Here is a 23,712-nt window from a genome sequence, read left to right as displayed (position 1 = left end):
TGAGCTCCTTTCATTTTTTTTTTACTTTTTGATATTTCTCTGAACCTGGCAGGCATTGAACAAGAAAGAAAACAAAGGCTGTGAAAGCCCCGATCCTGACTCCTCTTACGCTCTCACACCACGCACTGAAGAAAAATACAAAAAAATTAATGAAGAATTTGATAATATGATCAAGAGCCATAAAATACCTGTAAGTACCAAAGGTTAGATGGCTGTCTGCTGATAACTGCTGCAGTAACATACCTTAACCCTTTCAGTTCTGAATTCTTATTGAGAGCATTTAAGCTAGAAACAGGCTTTAATGGCCCTCCCATAGAATGAAATAGAAAAAAATCACAAACATATTTTTTTCTCTTGAATTCTCTGCATTTGACACATAGTCAAAATCTCCTATAGGTGAAACCTACGGAAGGAAGTGAAATATACATATATACATTATATTCACTTGATTTACAGAACTGTTTACCACACCACTTGCCCAAATTATATCTAGAAAATAACGATGGAAATCTTTCTTTGTGGATAGGCTAACAAACCCACAGAATACTTTCTGTGGTGATATAGAAAAAATGATGTAGAACTGAAATTCTTATATATATATAGTAGCTAATGTATTTTGTACATGTCACTTCAGTTCTTAAGCCTCAATGCTACATTCAGTTACAGCACTGAAGGGTTACAGCTAATTGCTCGCTGCAGAGAAACAGCCTGCATGAGAGCCTAATGGTAGGATTCAGACATGTTTGTGTGCTGGGGTGATTTTACAGCTTTATCAGAAGATTTGCTTTGACCTCATCAGCATTTCTTTTAATGCTTTAACATGAGCTAAATTTTGTTTTAACCAAGTCAAAATTTCTAACAGTCAGTCATATGCCTTGCCAGATACATAAGAGAAATAACTCTGCATGTGCTATTTTGTTTGTACACATACAGAAAAAAAGTAAGTATTGTAACTGTTTAATAACATTACGCTGGTGATACAAACTGACAAAAGTTCAGAAATTCATGATTGAATCCAATACACCTTGTATAAGAAAGAGAAGGAAGCTGTATAAACAGAATAAAAGAGTATATAACTTCATGTACAGCCACATTTTTAGCCAGTTTCAAGCAAGCATCTGAATTTGCACATCAGTGTTTGCACCTACTGTTGATTGCACCTCCAAAAGTGAGCATGTAGCCATCTTGCATGTGCAAAACCTAAATGTGTACATGCATATTGGAAGGCTGGATACCAATAGCTTTTTATGTCCCCCAAAGCATAGGCCTCTTTTGCATTCACAATCCATTGCACATGCAAAAGCTGATGTCCAAACTGGAGAGACATTTGTCCTTAAGAATTTTCTGATTCTTCTTCCACAACTTAAATATTGTTTCAACTAATTCTTGGATAAAGAATTTTTCATATGAGTTAAGGAAAACTTGAATGAGCTGTTCTGGTGTCTCTGGTAAAATCATGTTTTGGCAAATCTTTGGAAAATAAATATTTATCCAAGAGGCCAGAGTAGCTTTAAATTGAACAAATATTCATTTAGAACACATTGTTAAAAATGCTTAACATGTGTATGAAACATTTAATTGAATACATATACACTTATATTTCCTTCCCTCCTTCCCCACCTTCCCACTTCCTCTCCTCTGTCTAATTCTATTTGTCAGCAAGAGAGCTTTGAAACTGCCACCATGATTTTGCTAAAAGATTTGACACAGATCTTTTTGGTAAAGCGATGGCTGCAACTTTATTGAGTCAGTTATTAACTCAGATCTCTAGTCCTTTACCTGGTAAAAATCCTGCCCATTGCAGACCCTTTCCACTTTCAGATGATGGATACTGGTTGATCAAACCCCCAGGTGACAGAAGCCTTGATCAAATGGGATTTGATTCCAGAAGCCAAAATCCCTCAAGTAATTCATTCCTCATGTACAGAACTGAGTTTCACATGCTCCTCGAGAGGCTGTGATCTCATGTGCCATTTGGTTTTGTTATTCCAAAGCACTATATCTCTAACTGCTAAAAGTTTTGAAATCCTAAAAAATTCACTGGCAGCTTTTTAACTCTCTACAAGAGTAGGCAACAGTGACCAAGAGAGATCCTCACTAGAGCAGGTAAAAACACAGGATAAAATTTTCTTACAAAAGTGTCACAAAAATTTTGTCTATTTTTTTCATCAAAATTCAAAATTTTGAAGAAAAATTTTACCACCAGCTCTCCTCCTGCATTATAGTCCCAGCTTAGCCATTGACTACTTCTTTGGCTTAACTTCTTTCTGCTGCAGTTTCCTAAACTGCATGTTGGATATAATATTACTTACCTACCTCCCAAAGATGTTGTGAGGTTCAGTTTATTAGTTTTTGTGAAATGGCTTTGAGATGGTCTGAGGAAAGACACTATAGAATCGCAGGTGTTACCATGATTATGTAGATAGCAGGATTCTGACATGCCCTGATGTGGCTGCTCAGGAGGAAGACCCTCAAGGAGTCTCACTCCTCCAGTGCACGCACTACACAAAGATCTGACACAGTTGCAGTCCTACAAGTCCAAGGATGGCTCCCTCTATACACACGAGGGACACCCCCTCTCCACAAATGGTTCAATTCTCACCCTCCACACTGGTCTGCAGAGCAGGACCAGCATGCAGGAGATACATCCTCTGAAAAAAAATAGCAGCAGACAGTCTCCCTTTGTGCAGTGGGAAGCGCCATCCCTCCCAGTGAAAGCCAACGTCTAATAGGCCTGATGGAGTTCATAGCTAATCCATAACAGAGATTTGTAAATATAAGGCCAGATCTTCAGCTGGTGTAAATCAGCATCGTTCCAGTGAATTCAGTGGAGCTCCAGAAATTTCTATCAGCTGAGGAAGTGGCCTACAAAAGGCAGGCAGGAAGGTGGGAAAAGGAGCAAAACTAGGGGAGAATGGGTGGAAGGGGAGTGAAAACAAGTAAACCATTTAATCATGGCTTAGAAAAATGTATGGTAAAGGTTAGGCCTGCTCCTGGACTTGTAATTAAACAAAAATACTGCAGATGAAAAGAAACTTGGCTTTTCCTCTTAATGAAAAAGGCCAATAATATTTCCACAGAATATTTCGGGGACGCGTATTTATATGATTCTAAAACATCTGATGATAATTATATATTTATTTGTAGCTATTAGAAGAGTGCTGAAAGCATATGGGACAGAAATAGTCCACTAGAAAGCAGCTTTGAATCTCTCTCTCTGAATGTATGTAGTGGTAAGTCCTGGTTGAAATTGGCAAAAAACATTAGCAAAATTTAGCACAAGAAATTGTGACCATAATTTCTAGCTCAATGTGTGATTTCACCCATTTGAAATTTCACATCAAATTAACACGCAATTTGATTATGGAAAGAAGACCGGGCAAAGTAGAGCAATATGCAAAAAGTCACCTACATGTTCGCAATATATCATATGCACAAATGCACATCAGTTCAGGCTGAAATAATGATACCTTGCAATGTTCACCTCCAGAAGTGGTGTGGGGATCTGTACCAGGTCCTGCACACCCCAGCCAAGAAAATTTGTGACTGTAAACAGAAGTTTTAGGCAGCAGAACCAGAGAAACAAATTTGCAGCTGGTTGTTATTGGTTCTGCAGTGTAGTATTATACAGCCAGCCTTGATGCCTAGGAGGACCCCACAGTTTATCCAACTCATTACTGATTTTTATGTCCCATATATTTTGACTGTAGAAGGAATAAAACAAAATTCCAGCATTAACATAGCCAAACTGCATATAAAAGCACCAAGTAAACAACCTAACCATAGCCAAACTGCATGCAAAGTGTGCTGTAAACTAGCCCTACAGTATTCAAACTATATAAAAGCATGCTAAGCCAGCCACAACATGTACATCCAGTAATGAGGGATATGAATTCTGCAGCTCATCTAAGAGTGCCTTTAGAGAATGACAAAAGAGGACCTAATAATTGCTTTGGCAATGTTCATATGTTTCAGTGATAATTAGTCTGTACAGTAGTATAGTAGCCATAGTAATAGCAGCAGTCAGGATTGGGGACCCATTGTGCAGAACAAAGATAATCCCTGCCTTGAGGGGCTTGCAGTCTAAAGACACAAATGGACAAAGTCCAGGAGTTGAGGATACAAGCAAATGAATCTGGTGAAGAATTGGCACAGTGTTGTTAGTCATATTTCTAGTTGGGTGTTTATTTTAATTGGGAGGAGGGGTAGGGATTAAGGGGATAGGAAAGGAAAAAAGGGGAAGCAGAATGGACACTGCTCGTTAGCTGTGTAGCCATGATCAGCAGTCTGGGCTTTGTCTGCATCATGGCAAAGGTGAAGCAGACAGGATCATTCTGCATACTCAGTGGGCAAAATTCTGAATTGAGGGAGGGCACATGCAAGCCCATAAGTGTTGCTTAGCCCCTACAGAGCTGGAAAAGTGGGCAGATTGAGCCTGTAGGGGAATTGCCACACCTCCTAAACATGCTGCCAGGATAGGGGGCTCCTAGTCAACTCATTAGGACTAGGCTGGAAGTGTAGCTAATGGATCCACCTTGACATGGATTCAGTAGGCCAAAACATTTTGGAAAGACAGCAGCCATCAATGCAACACATAGGCTGAAATAGATGTTGAAGAAAGGCTGATCTTGCAGTCTAATGGCTTGCCTCTGTGCTGTGGAGGGTGGCTTCCATTCCCCACGCAAATTGCTGTTATTTTGGCTTTGTGCTAGGAGGGATGAATTTCACCCATTGTGTTTCTAAACATATCTACCAACTTATATACTGTTTTGAATTACCTACTATGTATGTGTTTCCAAGAAATTGGGCCTACAGTCATAACACACTCTGAGATGCTAATCTGTGTTGTGTGTGTTAGAAACTTCCTTTTGCAGAAAAATTCTACATGTAGGCAAAGTTTTGGTTATTAACATAACAATTCAGGTTAGGGTGCTGCACAGAGAAAGCACCTTGTCCCTAAAAGTGATGCAAAGCACTCTAATGGTATTTATCCGTTATAGTTTTCAGTATATATTTATTTATTTTATCTCTTTTTTATTTATGGAATACAAGCTATCTAATACAATTCAGGGGCCAGATACAGAATGTAGTACAACATACAGTTTTGCTTCTTGTCCACTAAACAAAAGGAGAAGGATATTCCTCAAAATTGTTCTCTCTTCCCCACAGACTTAAACCACCTCATTGAACAAACTCTTCAGAAAATTGACCATTAGGGACAACAGACTTCAGCTCTGTCGTAGCAAAGGGCAAGTTAGTTCCAGAGTCAAGGGCTCTCCGCTGAGAATGCCCTGCCAGCTGGCCCTAGACCCTTAATCTGGGGTCAGTTAGCTCGAGTACCCTAGCTGCCCTCAGCTGTCATGGCAGCATGAGGGGAGAGAGGCAGTCTTTTTAAAGCCAGGACCCTAGCCACAGACAATGTTAGAGAACAAAATTAACACCTTGAATTATATCTGGAGTCTGGAGGTACTCATGTAACATGTCCTTTGCATCCTGCCCTGAATTGAAATCTTGCTGTGCACTATTATTCACTTGCTGCATTTCAGTGGTAAGTGAAATGATTCCTGTATATTTAGGGCTGAATTATACTTCCCCTGAGAGGTGAGACAAGGGCAAAGGGAGCGTAAGGCAGCCATAATTTGACTGCTGCTCTAGTACACAAAGCAGGGCATTTAGCTAGCACTGCCTGCAGAACTGAATAGCCAGCCCCAGAGGATGCATTTATGGGTGGGACATGGGCAAGGCTATGTATCCCCTGTCCAGCACAACTGGATTGTTGCACTATGGACATCTCTCATCACAGTGCCTCCAGGTCCCAGGTCTGTATTACCAGCCCCAAGCATTCCAAGATCTTGAGTCAGACCCCCCACCCAAATTCATGATATTGGCTTGTAACCCATGAGATTTTAAAAAAAAACAATACATTTGGGGTTCCTTTTAGTTACTTCTGGTTTTTGAACCTTTAGGGTGCACTCAGGTCACATTTTCAAGTTTTTCTCTGCAACCAAGAGGACTGAAAACTCGTTATTTTTTTAAGAAACAAAAGCTGGAATTCTTACATATTCACATAATTCTAGAACCTTAGGCTTCAAGAAAACAAGCAAGACTCATGAGAAAATCATGAGAATTGGCAACACTAGATTGTGCCTTTTAAATGTCTAATAAATGCCTCTTGGCACTGCCACTCGGGCACTGCACCTTGTCTCCTTCTTCCATGCTGTTTAGAGTCATAAGAGGCATAATTTGGCCCAATTTGCTTCATTTAAAGGGATCCTTCACGCGCGCGCACACACAGTTATTTTCATCCTAAAGGATCCCTTTAAATGAAGCAAATTGGGCCAAATTATGCTCTTATGACTCTAAATATATATGGATGTTACTTTTAAATGAAGATAAAAGCATAATGAAAAGGCACTACAAAAAAAGAACTGTCAGTTAAGGATCCTGGATATGTATATTTTACACTATGCTTTGATATGTCCTTGGGGAGCACTTTGTTTCTTTAAAGCCCATTCCAGACTAAGGAAAAACTTTTTTTAAAAAGTAATTCAGTTGTTTGTGCCTTTAACATGATTCTGGTTGCTAAAGCAACGCATGCTGAAACTAAAGCTTTCTCCCTTGCATTCCATCCCTTCTCATTTTTCTCCATGCAATGAAGTCATCATAATCATGTACCTTTGATCTTACAGTCATCTGTGACACCAGATTAAGATATCACAAATGAACAATTATGACTTCACTGAATGGAAGAGAAGGAAAATGAAGCCTAATGAAGTGGGGTTTTGTTTTAAACAAAGTGGGAGGGAAAAAACCTTCCAATACTCACAAAGAAGATGTACAAGCTGCAGGAAAGGAATATTGAATCATGATTTGTACAGCCATTTGTAAAAGCCTTTCTTAGTGCCTTAAATTCTTCTCTTGATTGTTAAGGTGGTTTTTTTTTAATGTTTTAACCACCAGTTACAAAATATTTGAACTAAATATAGAGTAACTGTACTTGAAGACTGTTGTGCTTCTGTACTATTCTTGTCTTTGTTTCCCTTTTTTGCTTGTACAGGCTGTTCCGCCACCCAACTTTGAGATGCCAGTTTCTATCCCAGTGTCCAACCACAACAGTTTGGTATACAGTAACCCAGTCAGCTCGCTGGGTAACCCCAACCTTTTGCCACTGGCCCACCCTTCTTTGCAGAGAAATAGCATGTCTCCTGGTGTGACACATCGGCCTCCGAGTGCAGGAAACACAGGTAGGCTCTGTTAAATCCCATTTCTTTCAATGTTCTTTATTATCAGAATACCAGTGCATCTTCTGTCACTTTAAACTGTACTCAGAAAAGCAGGATTTTCTTTTACCAGTCATAACAGTTTGCCCAAAATTGCTATGTTAAAAAATCAAAGAAAAAGCCTAGGAGGTTTCTAACCCATATAAAATAAAATAAAGCTCTGAAAATAATGTTCTGTAAACATCTGAGTATTGTTTAAGAATGAAGAAAATCAATAAAGGATGAAAGGCAGACAATTTGCTGTTACATAAAAAGGCAGCTCATCTACTTGTGTCATGCAAAAAGCCACTGCACTGTTTTTCATAAGCTTGAAAAATTAAGTGTGATCAGGGCAACCTTATCTTCGAAAGTAAAATAGGCCTCTAATACTTAAGCAGCAGTTAAGAGGCTAAATACAACATTTGTGATTCTGTATGTATTCATAAGCTCATTGATTGGTAAATGGTAGGCCACCTCCAAGCTGAAGTGTATAAACAAAAGGTTGCTTTCCATGCTGGTGATGATTCAGGGTCACCTCTGAGCAGGATAAATAGGGATTAGGATCATTCACTCAGTCTGGCTGAAGCAACGTCAGCCTTAAGCATTCAGAGTTCAAAGAACCATACAAGGTCTCCAGCCCGAGGAAAAAAGTAAATATATAAATCTACAGAACGAATGTCTGCAAAAGGAACAAGAATATTATAATCAACAATTACACAAATGTGTTACAATCATTCTTTACCATTAATGTGTTCATAGAGCTACTTGCAATATGTCATTGCCTGGCACCAACCCGATGCAGAATTATCACCTTTGGCTTTTCTAATGCAATTAACAATGAAATAATTATTTTTTCAAATAATCCAGTATCATCAGACCAAGTCTGATTTTTTTTTTAAATAAAAGGATGCTTCTTAGACTGTGTCAGCTTGAAAAAAATTCTGGAAAATGTCAGCTTCTATAAAGTGTCAGCTACTCCACATATTTTTGTGTTTGCATGACATCATGACACAAATATTGTTAGCTGTAAAACCATACAAAGGGCATTTTGCAGTTTGAAGATTATGGGCTTGATCCGATGCCCGCTGAAGTCAATTAAAAGATGTCCAGGAACTTCAGTGGACATTGGAACGGGTCATCTGAGAGAAAACATGTTAATATTATTTAAAATGTTTGACCTTTGTGGTTTATTTTAGCCATTATCCTTCTGACTATTTTATTTGAACCCCTAGGTGGTCTGATGGGTGGGGACCTCACAACCGGTGCAGGCACTAGTGCAGGTAAAGAGAAGAGCATTTTATGTTGTGTAATATTATTTTGTATTATGCACCACAACAGATCATTACCATGGGCTTGGTCTTAAAATAACTGTATGCTTAGAATAGGATTTTCAAAAGAGCTCAGCTCTGCCAAGTCAATGGGAGTTCTACCATCAACTTCAATGGGAGCAAAATTAGGCCACCATTGAGCACCTTAGAAAACCACACCCTTAATAGATTTCCATGTACAAAGTGTCCTCAAGCTTTTCCTTTTAACCTAAAGCCTTTCTGTAAAAATCTTTAGGCCCAATCACACAGCCCTTATTCTGCCAAATCTCCCTTTGAAGTCAAGGGGTGAAATCCCAATCCTATTGAAATCAATGGGAGTTTTGCCATTCACTTCAATGGGCCAGGATTTTATCCAGGGAGTATAAACTTGAGTAAAGACTGTAGGACTGGGTCTCTTATGGGGACCTTGATTCAGCAAAGCACTTAAGCACATGTTTCATTTTAATCATATGCTTAACTCCACCCCTATTCAGCAAAGCACTTCAGCATGTACTAAGTTAAGCACTTGCCATTTGTATTGATTTTGAGCTACAAAAATTGCAATGAAACAGCAGTACAATTTAACTTTAAACATTTACTTAATGGCTTTATAGAATCAAAAATTAACAGACAAGGAATTTTCAAAAGACTTTAGGAGATCCAGGCATAGAAAAATATTGGATCCAATTGATTTAAATTGGAGCTATTCCTGGTAAGGACTGCAATATCAGAGTGATATTGCTTTTATGTTGTAGGAACTGCTCCCGGGCTCAATAAATGCTGCAGTATACTACCAGGACAGTGATGCTGCATTATCATGTGTACCATACACCAGTGGTAGCAATAATTGGTGATACATATTCTGAAGTTCTACTCTCTTACAGTATATCATTAGGGTACTTACCCAGGGTACTAGATATAATATTTCTTTTTTTTTTTCCCCTGACTTCTCCCAACTTGCCTCAGACCACTCCTTTTTCTTTTTTTTCTTTTTCATTTTGTTACATGCAAATAAAGCACAGATTTTGCATGCTGGATATGTTCTGAAATTGAAACAGCACAGCAGTGGACCAAGTAGGCATTTTCAACTGGCACTGCAGCTTGGAGAGGTCATTTTGTATTACCGTATGACTACAGCATGCAGAATACATGAACATATGGCTCTTAACCATTAGTCTTTCCTATTCTCACAAAACCCATGCTAGAAAATTACAATTTGTTTATTATCTGTTGGTATTTTGCATAAATGCAGCTAAAAAAGATTCATTTTGGTGATGTTTGATGGTTTCATGTCATACCTTTTTTTGACCATGTACATGATTGAAGCTTCAGGCACCACAGCCATGAAACTAAGAGAGGAAGTTTGATTGCCCTATTAATGAGTTCCCTCTACTGGCCTGTTAAGACATGTCATGGTAGCACCATCATTGGTTTGCCTGTTCTTTTCATTCTTACAAAAGTGCTGGGAAGCAGTAAGGAGGGCAGTGTTTCATTCTAAAAATGTTTGTGTCTACTAAAATGATTGCTGTTCTAAATGTCTAGTTGGCTTTGTCATTCTTGGTGCTCATTAAAATCTATACACATTTTACTGTCTAAAGAAGACACACTCAACACACTAAGTATAGGGACCATGCTTTTTTAATGTGTATTTTTCTTTTAAGTTAGGTATAATAAAGAGGACAGAATGACCCTTTGAGAATATAGATTGCTTATTCTATTATTACACACTTGGCTTTCAAGCAGTGTATCTTTGGGCTGGTCAATTGATTTAATGCTGTGTAAGAGGGACATTACCAGGAATGCCTCATAAATATTTAATTATATGAATAGTCTTTGTTCTTTATCTGGCAATAAGAGCCAAAAACACCAGTACAGATATGTGTTCCTCATGTCTTAAATGCAAAGCAGTAGGGGGGATTTGATATAGGGCCGAAGGACGATGAGAGGTCATATATGGTTGAATCGTCTGCCTCAGTAGCTTCATTCAACAATGCCACTATTTGGGAGAGCCTTCTCTCTCATAAGGGTACAGAAGAATAAACATCAAAAGTTCTCTTTGTTAACCATTTTTCAGAAAAAACAGAGACCCCAGTGTTTTTTCCATTTGGCATCTTAGATGGTGGCACGATCATGTGGTTTAATTTAGGGTTCCTATTCCTTGCCAAATTAGAACTTTATGAATTTGCATTTTTTCTGCACCATCCAAAAATAGCATATATTCAAAATAATGCACTCCAAGAAGAAGAGCTAAGTTGTTCAAAAGTTTAATTTCAATCACTACAAAATGAAACTATTTTTGATTGCCAACAAAAGGGCACAAGTTTCTGGCATGACTCTAACAAATTACATGATAACTAGAAAATGGGAAACGGAAAAAGCTACTTAAGTTAGTTACATCCACGTTTTGAAAACTATGTTATTTTGTTGGTTTGGATCGTTATGTGTAATAACCCTAAAATCATCCATAGTTTTACCTTGTGAGTCAACCCAAGACATAAACTTAAGAAGGCTGACTACATTTTTATTATTCTACACAATTAAATACCAATAGTGGTATTTTTAAACTAAAATCAAGATTACCTTAGGTTTGTTAGAATACATTTGTTCTTAGTCAAACTCTAGTGGGACAGTTTATGTTATGTCAGTGGAGGTGGTGGAATCTCCATCCTTAGAGGTTTTTAAAGCCTGGCTTGACAAAGCCCTGGCTGGGATGATTTAGTTGGGATTGGTCCTGCTTTGAGCAGGGGGTTGGACTAGATAACCTCTTGAGGTCTCTTCCTACCCTAATCTTCTATGATTCTTCTATGATTCTTTGTGAGAGTAGCAACTGCTAACAAAATTAGAGTGAACTTCCCATTTAGTATTGGTGCTAAATTATAAATATATCAATGTCATTGGTGCCATTCTCTTAAACCAGAGATTTTTGAGTGAAAGAACAAGAATTCTTGAGACCTAAACCAGTATGTTGTAAAACGTCTTTAGAGTTACACCTTTCATCGTAACCACTTAATCAAGTGACATGCTACCTGTTTACATAGTAAAGTATGCAATGTTGTTTTAATTTTTAGGGAGCACATTTACCCTTAAACATAAACCAGTTAAGTTGCAGGGAACTTGACAAGAAACTAATAATGAGACCTAAGTGTTTTTATTGCTGTATGTTATCTGAGCTATAATTTTGTGTAGTGGTTTAACATTGTTGAAAGCCTGACAGAGGATGAAGATTTCAAATAATTGTTGACTGCTCCTTAAAAACTTAGTGATACAATTGATTTTGGAGGCCTTTCTTTGCCCATATGTTTTGATCTCCTGGTTTTCACTACCTCCAAAGTTGGATTATATTTTGCATTTCACACCAGTATTGAGTCTTCATATAAGGAGCACATAGTTTTATGTTGTTTTTAATTTTTCCATTGAACATAACTAGAAAAATATTGGGGGACAAGTTCTGCTCTGTTACATAGATTGAATCTGGAATAAGTCTACAGATTCCAACAGAGTTATTTCATGTTTACACCACTGTAAATAATAATGAAATAGGAGCAGAATTTGACCCTGAACCTTTAAATCCAACCTGAGATTTTCCAAAGGGGTAAGGTTAGCAGTATTTTCAACAAAAATGCCATTTTAACTGTTTCTTTTCTTCTGTTTCTTTTTTTGTAATTTGTTTTTCTCATTCCTGTTTCCTCACTTTCTCCCTCTTAAAGCCAATATCAAAAGAAAAGGGATACACAATTCAAAAGTAACTAGCAATTTGGGGTGTCAAAAACACTTTAATGGGGACTGATTTTCAGATAGTACTGAGCTCTCCTCCTCCATAAATCCAGCCTCTTTATGGTCACTCAAGTTGGGCACCCAGAAATCACTAGTCATTTCTGAAAAACTTTTCCTGGTACTTTTTAAAACACCAATCCCATATTAATCCATGAATCAGCAGGCAGGCAAGCAGGGAGTACTTAAGGAGGAATGTGGTAAAATCCCCTCTTCCAAAAATTAAGTACAGCATACCAGAGGTCATCTCTTGGATCTCTCTCTCAGCCAGTATCATAACTCACTAGTGCTACACTACTGATTTTACTTCATCTAGTCATGATTTTACTTCACCCAGTCCTACTGTGTACAAATGGATTATATATTCTATTACTATTTCATATCAAATAGAAATGTGTGTAATAGTTATTTTTAATTTCTGAGCCCTCAGGCTGGAAGATTTCTGGGCAACACCTTTTTAAAAAAATGTAATGAAAACAAAGATTTATTTAAAAAACAAAAACAAAAACAAAAAAAGAAGAAGCAGCAGCAATGTGCCCAAATAAGCCTGTGAGCAGGAGAAAAAACAATCAGGTTGGAATTTCTGAAGGCGCCTACCTCCCTTAGGCTCTGGTGAAAATCCAAACTGAAACAACCAACCTAATGCTAAAGGAAACAGATTAAAAGGATTACACATGAATTCTTATCCTTGCCCTACAGATGTGCTTTGGTGAATGTCAATGGGAAAATATTTCCTGGGCCATAAATGTGGAATATGTTAAATAAAGAAATGCATTAAAAACTATTATTATTAACATAACCATTTATACTGTAGTATATCTAGAAGCTCCCATCAGATGTAGTACATGCTGTACAAATGTATTGTAAACAACAGTACTTGCCCCATAGAGTTTACTGTCTAAAAGAAAGAACATAAGAACTGCCATACTGGTTCATACCAATAGTCCATCTAGACCAGTATCCTATCTCCAACAATGGCCAGTACCAGAGTTTCAGGGAGACAATGTAGAGTAGGGCAATTTTGGAGAGAAACTTCTCTGTCTTCCTCTGGCAGAGGTTTAGGGTTGTCCCAAGCATGGGGTTCCATCCCTGACGATTTTGGCTAATAGCCATTGGTAGACTTGTCCTCCATGAACTAATCTAGTTCTTTTTTTAACCCAGCTATACTTTTGGCCATCACAACATCTCATGGCAATGTGTTCCACAGGTTGCTTGTATGTTGTGAAAAAAAAGTACTTCCTCTTGTTTGTATTAAACCCGTTGCCTATTAATTTCATTGGGTGACCCTTGGTTTTTTGTATTGTGGGGAAAGACGAATACCACTTCTCTATTCACTTTTTCCATTCCATTCCAGTCACTATTTTATAGAGCTTTCTCTTGTCCCTCCCCATTAATAGTCTCTTTTCTAAAATGAACAGCTCTAGCTTTTTTAATCTCTCCTTTCTGGAAGTCATTTCATACCTTTTGATCATCTTTGTTGCCCTTCTCTGAACCATTTCCAGTTCCTTTTTTAGATGGGGCAACCAGAACTGGACATAGTATTTCACGTGCGGGTGCACCATGGATTTATGTAATGGCATTATGGTATTTTTCTGTCTTGTTTTCTGTCCCTTTCCATATAGTTCCTAGCATTCTGTTAGCCTTTTTGACTGCTCCTTTGCATTGAGTTGAAGTTTTCAGAGCACTATCCACAATGACTCTAAGATCTCTTTCTTGAGTGGTAACAGCTAATTTAGAATCTATCTATCTATAGTTGGGATTATTTTTTTCAAAGTGCATTGCTTTGTACTTATCAGTGTTAAATTTCATCTGCTATTTTGTTGCTCAGTCACCGAGTTTTGTAAGACCCCTTTGTAACTCTTAGTTTAGTCCAAAGCTGACTGCAATCTTGAAAAATTTTGTATCTTCTGGAAACTTTGCCACCTCACTGTTCACTCCCATTTCCAAATCATTAAGGAATATGTTCAGCAGTACAGGTCCCAGTACAGATCCATGGGGACCTCACTGTTTACCTCTCTCCTTCGTGAAAACTGGCCATTTATTATTTCTTATCTTTTAACCAGTTACTGATCCATGAGAGGACCTTCCCTCTTATCCCATGACTACTACTTAGTTTACTTAAGATCCTTTTGTGAGGGACCTTGTCAAAGGCTTTTTGAAAATCCACCTACACTGTATCAACCTTATCCACATGCTTGTTGACAGCCTCAAAAAATTCTGATAGATTGGTGAGGCATGATTACAAAGCCACGTGGACTCTTCCCCAACAAATTGCGTATATCTGTTTCGAGTTTACAATCATTCCGTATACAGTCCATCCACTTACTGAGATGCGTGGTGGATCTTTGGCTAATCTCAAGACCTTTTTACACCATAATTCATTAATTTTTAAATATTGCCAACTTAAAGCATTCAAGAATCATGAGATTGTCTTAAAAACCATGAGATTTTAAAATAAATAAAATAATTGTTAGATATTTTTTTTATTTGCCTTCTGGGGCTTGAACTTTTATTTGTCACATTTTCAAGCTTTTCTCCACAACCAGGAAAACAGGCTAGAAACTTCTTTTAAAAAATATTTTTAATGACAGCTGAGATTTTCCCATTATCACCTGACTCCAGGAGCTGGGGCTTTAAGAAAAACACCAAAGAGTGAGAGAGACTTAATAAAATCATGACAGTTGGCAGCACTGGATCTTGCCTAGCAAATATAATATATAGTATACTGAAAAATGTGTTTCTCTCAATGGCTGAAATTCACACCTTTGCAGAGGGTTGGCAGAAGACCTGTGTACCATTTAAGTCCCACTTGTGCTCTGGGTGACTGAAGTGGTATGTTGACCTGGTGCTGAGGTGAACTGAACCCAGTCAAACCTTTGGAGAACAAATTTTCAAGAGTGAAGGCTGCGGTCCATACACAAAAAACAGAATCACATGCTAACCGGTAATTGCACACAAAAGTGTTAACTGATGTACACTCACATAAACAGGTGCCTGAAAGCAACTCCATTTTTCTGTGTAGACCTCAGCCTGAACTTTGCGAAAATGTGGCCCTTTACTGGGTTTCCAACAGTTGTGGAAGTGTTAATAGAATGATCTTTGAGTTATTCTCTGTCTTATCTTGTCTCTAATTTATAGTGTCTCAATATTTGTATTTATAAAAAGATAGATTGAAAGGATAAATGACTGAGTCAATAATGAGAACACCCTCACATCTCTCCTAAGGAGAAAGCCCTTAGATCACAAGTAGTGAACAATTAAGTGAGTCATACAAGCTGCAGTTCTCTATAAGTAGGATTTTAAAGACAAGCATGATCAATTTCATTTTTATTTTTATGACAAGCAATTAAAAATATTCCTTTAGAAAATCCATGCTCAAATGGTAACATGGAGGGGGGAGGGATAGCTCAGTGGTTTGAGCACTGGCCTGCTAAACCCAGGGTTGTGAATTCAATCCTTAAGGGGGCCACTTAGGGATCTGGGGCAAAATCAGTACTTGGTCCTGCTAGTGAAGGCAAGGGGCTGGACTTGATGACCTTTCAAGGTCCCTTCCACTTCTAGGAGATAGGATATCTCCATTAATTTATTTATGTGTAAAATCCTGGCCCCACTGAAGTCAACGGGAGTTTTGCAATTCACTTAGTGAGGCTAGGATTTTACCCTTTATATTTTGGCTACATATCTTCTTAGGAGGTATCCTGTTGTCTTTTTCCGCTGTGCAATCTGCATCTTTGTTCAGAGAAAGAGAGAATATAAGGAAGTGTTGCAAATCAGCAAACATCTGGATTTCATGCTTACCCTTGAGTACTGAAAGAGATAGTTGATGCCTCCTAGATCTTGGAATGCAGCTATGGGTTTCCTCCAGGAAGAAAAGCATTTAACCCCTTGGAGCTAGGAATACAGATTTTGCAGCAAAGCAGCACTCAGAAGCTCCTGGCAATATTGAGTTAATGTGCCTCTTGCCCATTAACTTTCAGCATGATTCCCCAATTAAAGTATTCAAGCCATGGACTCCAGTTGTTGTCCACATCTTTTGCAAACTGATTTATCCCCTGATAATAGCAGAAACTGTTGCTCAAAGTATCAAAGCAAAATAAGAGAAGATAGGGCAGGGTCAGTAACTCTGTTTTTGTCTTGTATTTACAACTGCTTGCACAGAACTGATCTTAAAAAGTTTTATTTTATCTTTATATAATATATGCAAATTTGCCTCACATGCTGCCCTTTTCTGAGAAGATCTAATTTAATAACATAGAAAGGATGGAGATTTAGGAATGTGTGATTTGTGTTCCGAATATGCAGTCACCAGTCTTTCTGAACATGAATTTGAAACCATGTGTTCTTCATTTCTGCAGCAGTTATGTGTGTAAGAAGAAATATGTAATTTAACAAATATACCACTTATCACTGTTTATGAAAAAGAAACAGTAACCAATATTTCTAAAATTTCCAAAATTTCCTTGAGGGAAGCTAAAAATTAAGTTTTTTTTTATTCTATAGTCATTTATATTTGGAGTTAATTATTATCTTGAAATATTTTCTCTAATAGTGATATTTTCCTCAAAAGGTCATTGATTTAGAACAGCTGAAGAAGTAAATGAATTGCCCTATGTTTTAAAAAGGTTTTCAAGGAGTAAAGTGGGGATAAATACCAAAATATTGTCTGCAGATTCAAAACATTTTCCCCTTAATATCTTCAAAAAGGATTATATTTTCCAATAATGTGTTTTCCCCTATTACATAAGCTTCTTTGCTCTTTCTCATGATTTAACACTCAAGGGCAGTTCATACAAAAAGAAAATGTAGTTTATTTGCATACAAAGGGCTAGATTGTGGCTGTCCATCTGTGAATGCCCAAGATGGGGGATGAACTAATCACATGCTTTAAAGTATTCATGTGCCTAATTGCTTCCCTGGGACTAGGCATTAATTTCTAGTGGGCATTGGGCAATCCAAATCCATGAAAATCTGAATCCTAAAACCAGATTTTGAAAAGAGCTCTGGGCCATATTTTCAAGTGCTCAGCAACCACAATTGGGGCCACCTTTTCAAAAGAGCTCATCTCCCTTTTTGAGCACTTAGATAAGCGACAGATTTTCAGAAGAGCTAAGCACCCAGCAGCTCCCTGTCGATATATGTATACTGCAAAGAAAATAACACGGCAGCGAGTCTCAGAGACTGGGTCAACTGACTTGGGCTCGTGGGGCTAAACCTAGCAATGTAGAAGTTCTCACTCAGGCTGTAGCCTGAGCTCTGAGACCCACCCCCTCCCTGGGTTTCAGAGCCCAGGCTCCAGCCTGAGCAGGAACATCTACATTGCTAGGTTTAGCCCCAGCAGCCTGAGCCCAAGTTTAAATTGACCTGGGCTGTGAGATTTGCTGCCTCAGGTCTTTTTTTTGCAATGTAGACACTGAAGGCCCAATTTTCAGAAGAGCTGGCATGCTGGCTGAATGGGAGCTGAACTTTTCTGAAAATCCAGCCCTGATTTTGCGTGCTGAGCTCCTTTGAAGTTCTGGCCTCAAGTGTACAAGAATTAGATGTACACTAGCGCTGACTGTGGCACTAAACTCCACAAAGGGGAGAATGACCAGTGAAAAGGGAACAACATATACTGCACTATGTCTAACTCTCACTTTGTCTCTCACAACCCAAAGACATGCTGGCTATCTCAGCCACGGCCAGTCACCTCACCATGACCATCTGACCCCTGTTACCCAACAAGGGCTCTGGCTTTAAACACTTGAAGAGCCCATAGCGTAAAGCTACAGGTCTCTTATTCCCTGAACTGTCCCAGACTTTTTAAGCTACAAAGTACTATAAATTAGTACAAATATGAAGATCTGCAAGTAATAGTCTTAAGTGGTTTTGCTTGTTAATTAAAATGTAGTTGCTGAGTTGATCAGGTGAAACTCCAGGCCAAATAAGATAATGTGATATATAAACCAAAGAGCAAAACAGTTTTGCGGAAGTGGAAACATGTAAGTCAATACAATTAGAGGTAACAAAATAGGAAACATAATGTTTTCCTGCGTTAGAAAAATATATTCCTAAATTCCCTAAATCAGAGGGTAAGGAATTATCAAACAATTCAAATTGTATGGACCGATGAACAGTCATTATGAGAACTGATAATAATATTGACAATAGCAGCTATGTTGGGGGGGGAAATCCGCACATAGTTGCAAATCTGTGTGTTGCTCCATTTCTGCATTTAGCTGGGTGGAGAGGGCAAAACTGGATTGAAATAACTAGTGTGTTCCCAGTATTCTTATTATTTATTATTTGTATTGCTCTATCATAGACTAGGGCCATATTTTGCTCAGTGCTGTACAAACAGAACAAAAAGATGGTCTCTGCCTCATGGGGCTTACAAACTACGTATAAGACAAGAGACAACAGATGGATACAGACAGACAGGAGAGTGCAAGTACAGGGTCATTCAGACCTTGGTGTAACCTTGGCTGCAAAGTTCCCCAAAGGTCTGCCCACCCACCTAGAATAGCCAAAAGCATGCTTCTCTCTCATCCCCTGGTACACCCTTATTCCAGGGGCTGGAAGAGGGCTGACATATGATTTTCTTCTCATGGAAATCATCATATTCCCCGAGGAGCAGATCCTCCCCACCCACTTCCCTATTCCCAAGCCATTGTCGGTCTTACCAATATTGTGTGTTACTGGGCTGGTTTATCAAATGCATTCACACATTTCTTGTTAGTTATGTTTTAAAATTATACTTATTTTCATTGGGACATCGTTGGTAGGTTCTTTGTCTATCCAAAGATTTGATCATAGCCCTGCAACGGCAGCAATGGGAAACTGCACAGCCCCAGGGGAGCGCCACTAAGCATTTGCCCTTTAGAGTGTAGGAGGGTAATTGCACCCTCCCATTTTGCACACCCTCAGCCACAGCCTGTTGCTAAATTGTTTCCACTGCTCTCATCATCATCGTATTTGCACAGCCCCTAAATCCTTCCCTCTCCCTTATACAGCAGAACTGCACTGCGGCTAGGACCCTATATAGCTATAGAGGAAAGGGCAACAATTTCTCATTAATGATCTTTAAGCTACTTCACCGGGATATAATATAATATCACATCACATCATACAGGCTTTTTTATCTCTAAATTTACATAGTCACTTTTTAAGGAATGATTATTTTTAAAAAATCTTTAAAAGAACAGAATTGTTGAGCTATTTTTCTCTACTTTCCTAAAAATATTTATTTAGCCCCATACCCTTCTCCACAACATCACAAAAGCAGCTGATATTTCATGATATGCCAGAAATATTTTTTCATTCAAAGTCAGTAGATTTTATACACCACATCTATCTTGGTCTGCTCCCTGTAATTCAGTAGAGATGGTCCATTAGTGTAATAGTGTGGGAATGGGCAGGTACTTTAATGTAAAGATTTTCTTCTTCTCAGATAACATATTTCCACTTCAGTTTTCTTCTATTGCTTGCAGTTAGCCAAGGTAATGTACTGTGAAATGATTAGCAGATGCAACATGTGAGTAAAAACCTTCAGTCATTAGCTCCTTCCAAAATTATGTTGTAGGTGAGCATGATTTCCTGGGCTTTTATGCATTAGGGTGAGTATCCATTTTGTTTCGGTGGTAAACTATAAGTTCTGTTCTGCCATCAGTGCACATGAATTAAAGGAAATAAGAACTATATATATGGACTAAGAGGAAAAGAGACACCTAAGTCCTTAGAGGCCTGTATATCAGCATTTAATTACTCCTTATTCAGGCAAAATTCCTTTTGTAGTCAATGGGAGATTAGACTGAGTAAAGAATGTAGAATTGGGTGTAAAATTAGCAAGATTTCTGTTACTCTCTGCATTCTCTTCTCACTTATTCTGTGTGTATTATAAATTTCAAGGTAAAATACAGCATAAGTGGCTCTCCCTTTTATATAGTGTCATTCTGAATTTCACATATATTTTCAGAGGTTTGCTGGTCACACGAAGCAAGGTTGTGCAAATGACTATACATGTCCAAAAGTAACCCTGTAGGTGAATAGTAATGCTGGCAATTTGAAAATATCACTGAGATTTTCAAACTCGCCTCAAGAATTTGGACACTCCATTACGATTAAAATGAATGGGAACTGGGCATCAAAAGCTCCTAGACAGCTTTGAAAATCTCGGCCTACGTGACAAGTATTTCTCCTTCTTTGTCTTCTTCTTTTGTTGTTGTTCATTTATTATTTTTATTTCCTTGCATTTTTAACGATGAAATGAAACTAATCAAAACTTTCAGAAATCTAAACAGGAATCACTGTCCAACTTGGTTAACTTTGAGCCTAAAATTCTTGACGGTGCCATTTTAGAATAAAAAGATATGGGCCGAATCCTGCTGTCCTTACTGATATGGCCTTAATCTGAGTGAGGGATACAGCATCCGGTCTTAAATGCTGTTTACTGGCTATTAAAGATGAAATTTTCCAAAGTACTTAGCATTGGCCTCACTTTGCTTGCTGGGCACTTTTGAAAATTCATCTTAAAGTTCTTACAGCATAGAAGTGAACAATTAAAAATAATTAATTTGAAATAACTGAGAAAATATATCTCATATAGTTCAAGTAATATCTTTCCTTTAATGGACTAACATTTTGTATTAATTATTATTGATTAACTAGCTCCTGCTCCATAGAAATTTCTTTCTTGGATCTGACAGAGTTTAAAAGGTGATATATAAGGCTCAATCCTGCAATCTTTACTTAAGCAATATGTTCTCAGAAGTCAGTGGGAGTTTTCCCTGGTTGATGGGCACAGGAACATGCCCAAGAAAAGGAGTCTATACTCAGAAAGAATTTTTCTTTATATTGTGCAGTTAATCCAAATACAAAGTCTTGCACTACATTTAGTGGTGTTGCGCTACTCCTCTATTTTACTTCGCTATAAGCAATTTCTTTTTATGTGCAAAATCTTTTCTCTCTTTAAAGTCAACAAAGCAAAAACAAACAAAACACAGGAAAAAACAATTTGTGCTTAAAGTTTCTTGAATTGAAACTGCTGTAAATTTGAATGTTCTGACATATGCCCTTTAAAATTTGTACATCTACTGTTTTTATTTTCACTTTGCATTATAAATTATATCCATAATGTTTAAAAATGTTCTATTCCAGGGAAATATGGCTTTTAACCAAATAAAAATGTAAAGCAAACTTGCTCTAAAATCCATCTGTTCTTCATTTTCTTATAATCTATAATCAGGAAATCCATTCATACATGACATATAATTTTTGTGCTTTCTAGTGGGTAGTGGAATGTGATGTTCTGCATACAGTCACATCTAAATTGATAATTCTCCAGGCGGAGTGTAATTTTAAAGTATAGGATGAAGAAAGGTTTAATCTGTATATTAGAAGGCTTATACAGTTTTTTTGCCTCTGAATGTAAATTAGACCATTCTCTTTGGTGGATTTATCTGAAGGTGGGACAGCTGCCTCAGAGCAGGCCACAGCTTTGTGAGTAAGAAGGAGGATGCGGTTTAGAGAGCTGGTTTAAATGCAGGCTCTTCTTCGCTGTAAACCGCATGCACGTATTCATCATTGATTTTCAAATGATGGGTTCCAATATCATTGGTTTAGAGTCCACAGTCTTACATTCCTGATTCCACATTATGCCAAAAGAAAAACAATTTGGTGGCTGGAAAGAGAAATGGTCATTATATGGCTCCAAAATGCTAGCTGGCATAATATGCCAAGAACAGCAGAAATCCACTGGTAAAGAGAAGATTGCAGTAGTTCTTAAAAATAATTTGATGTTCTAAAAATATAAACCTAAAAAATATCATCACTGTTCAAAATATTTTATATCAGTAGGTAAATACATATAAAAAACCTGATGTTTTTGAATAGCATAATTTCTAAATGATGGAAAGATATTCCTGATGTTAAATTCTTTTCATTAAATAAATTAAATTCTTTCATTGGGTTGATAAAAATATTTTGTGGAAAATTGTACTGTTTTTGTTTTAAACATTTCTTTTCTCCAAAAATCAGAAGCAGAAAAAATCCGCTATGGTACATGGCCTTTGCTGGATTATCTCAGAAAGTTTATTATAGAATATTAAAAAAAAACAAAAAAACAAGCATACAGTTTTTATAAAACAGCTTCATTTTCACACATGGAACAAATGCTTGTCATATCATATTACAACACATTTCACAGGGCGGTTTTACTTCCTTTTAACAAAATAGCTCCTATATGAAAACCAGAATCAGAGAAAACCTTGCCTATGCTTCAGCTTCTTCTGTAGATCACTTCACCACACTTCTTAACAGTTTTTTTTAATGCTGCTGCTGCTTCTTTTTTTTTGCAATTACCAAGATAATTTTCCATTTGATTGTTTGTTTAAACCAGATCTCACATGAGTAAAGCATATGTTGTGTTTGTCAAACTGAACTTCATCTTAAGAAAAAAGCACTGCATAGCTTCTAGAAAAATACCATCCTTAAAATGTCCTCCTTTCAATCACCATCTCTCTAATAACCCATAGCATTAATTAAGGCTAAAAATATAGCAAATACACATTCAAAATAATTGTTCATTAAAAAAACCTGTATGATACTAAATGAAAAATTCTTGCAAGTGCTCTGTTACTTCAATTTTGATGAGTGTAAAATCCACATTTTAATTAATACATATTTTATCTTGCTACCTGTAGGATGCTGTTGAGAAAAGAAACAGCCAACTTAACTATGAACAAGACTTTTTAAAATTTTAAATATATCCGAAGTCATTTTGATGCTTTAAAGTCTTTATCTTAATTTTTTCCAAGTATCCGGAAGAGCATTATACTTGATATCATGAATACATTTAGCTTTATGTGTTTGCAGATTAAAATTATGATTTAATATTCTTAGTACTCAGACACATTTTAATTACACAAATCAACATGCTACATTACACCAAGAGGATGCATTCTTTTATTTATCGGTATTCCTATGGTGTACCCTCAAACACACCCCTGGGAGGTACGGCAATCATCCCCATTTTAAAGATGGAGAAACTGAGGCCTATAGAGGTTAGATTACTTGCATATCTCAGTCTGCTAATTCTGAACTAAACATGAGCCCAGAATGGAATATTTTGATTAATATTTGTTTTCTTGATATTCATATGTGAGAGTTCCCTCTCTGTCCGCATTAAAGATTTAATATTATTTACTTCAGTGGGGTTGTACATTGTCTCTACCTCCCTTGGTCCCACAGAGCCAGAATTTGGAGAGCACATTACAAAGCCATCTCTTTTCCCAGGCTTTCTCTGCAGGGAAGGTTCATGGGTGAGAGGGGAAAGGTCTTGTTTTTGGTGGGCTGGGAAGACATTAATTGCATTGCTATTCAAGCACTAGTATTATTGCAGT

General features: G+C 37.5%; 1 protein-coding gene across 1 annotated transcript in view; it reads left to right on the top strand.

Annotated features, from left to right (window-relative positions):
* MEF2C (myocyte enhancer factor 2C) overlaps nucleotides 1-23,712 on the top strand; it is a 147,965-nt gene that overhangs the window by 111,015 nt on the left and 13,238 nt on the right. The window contains exons 6-7 of the mRNA XM_065406954.1: nucleotides 7,058-7,244; nucleotides 8,492-8,539. Coding sequence (XP_065263026.1) covers nucleotides 7,058-7,244; nucleotides 8,492-8,539 — 235 coding nt within the window. The remainder of the gene's footprint in view (nucleotides 1-7,057; nucleotides 7,245-8,491; nucleotides 8,540-23,712) is intronic.

This window comes from Emys orbicularis, chromosome 6 (assembly GCF_028017835.1).
Source record: "Emys orbicularis isolate rEmyOrb1 chromosome 6, rEmyOrb1.hap1, whole genome shotgun sequence".
NCBI lineage: Eukaryota > Metazoa > Chordata > Testudines > Emydidae > Emys > Emys orbicularis.
Note: the sequence above shows the minus strand (reverse complement) of the source record. Positions and strands in the feature narration are given on the sequence as shown.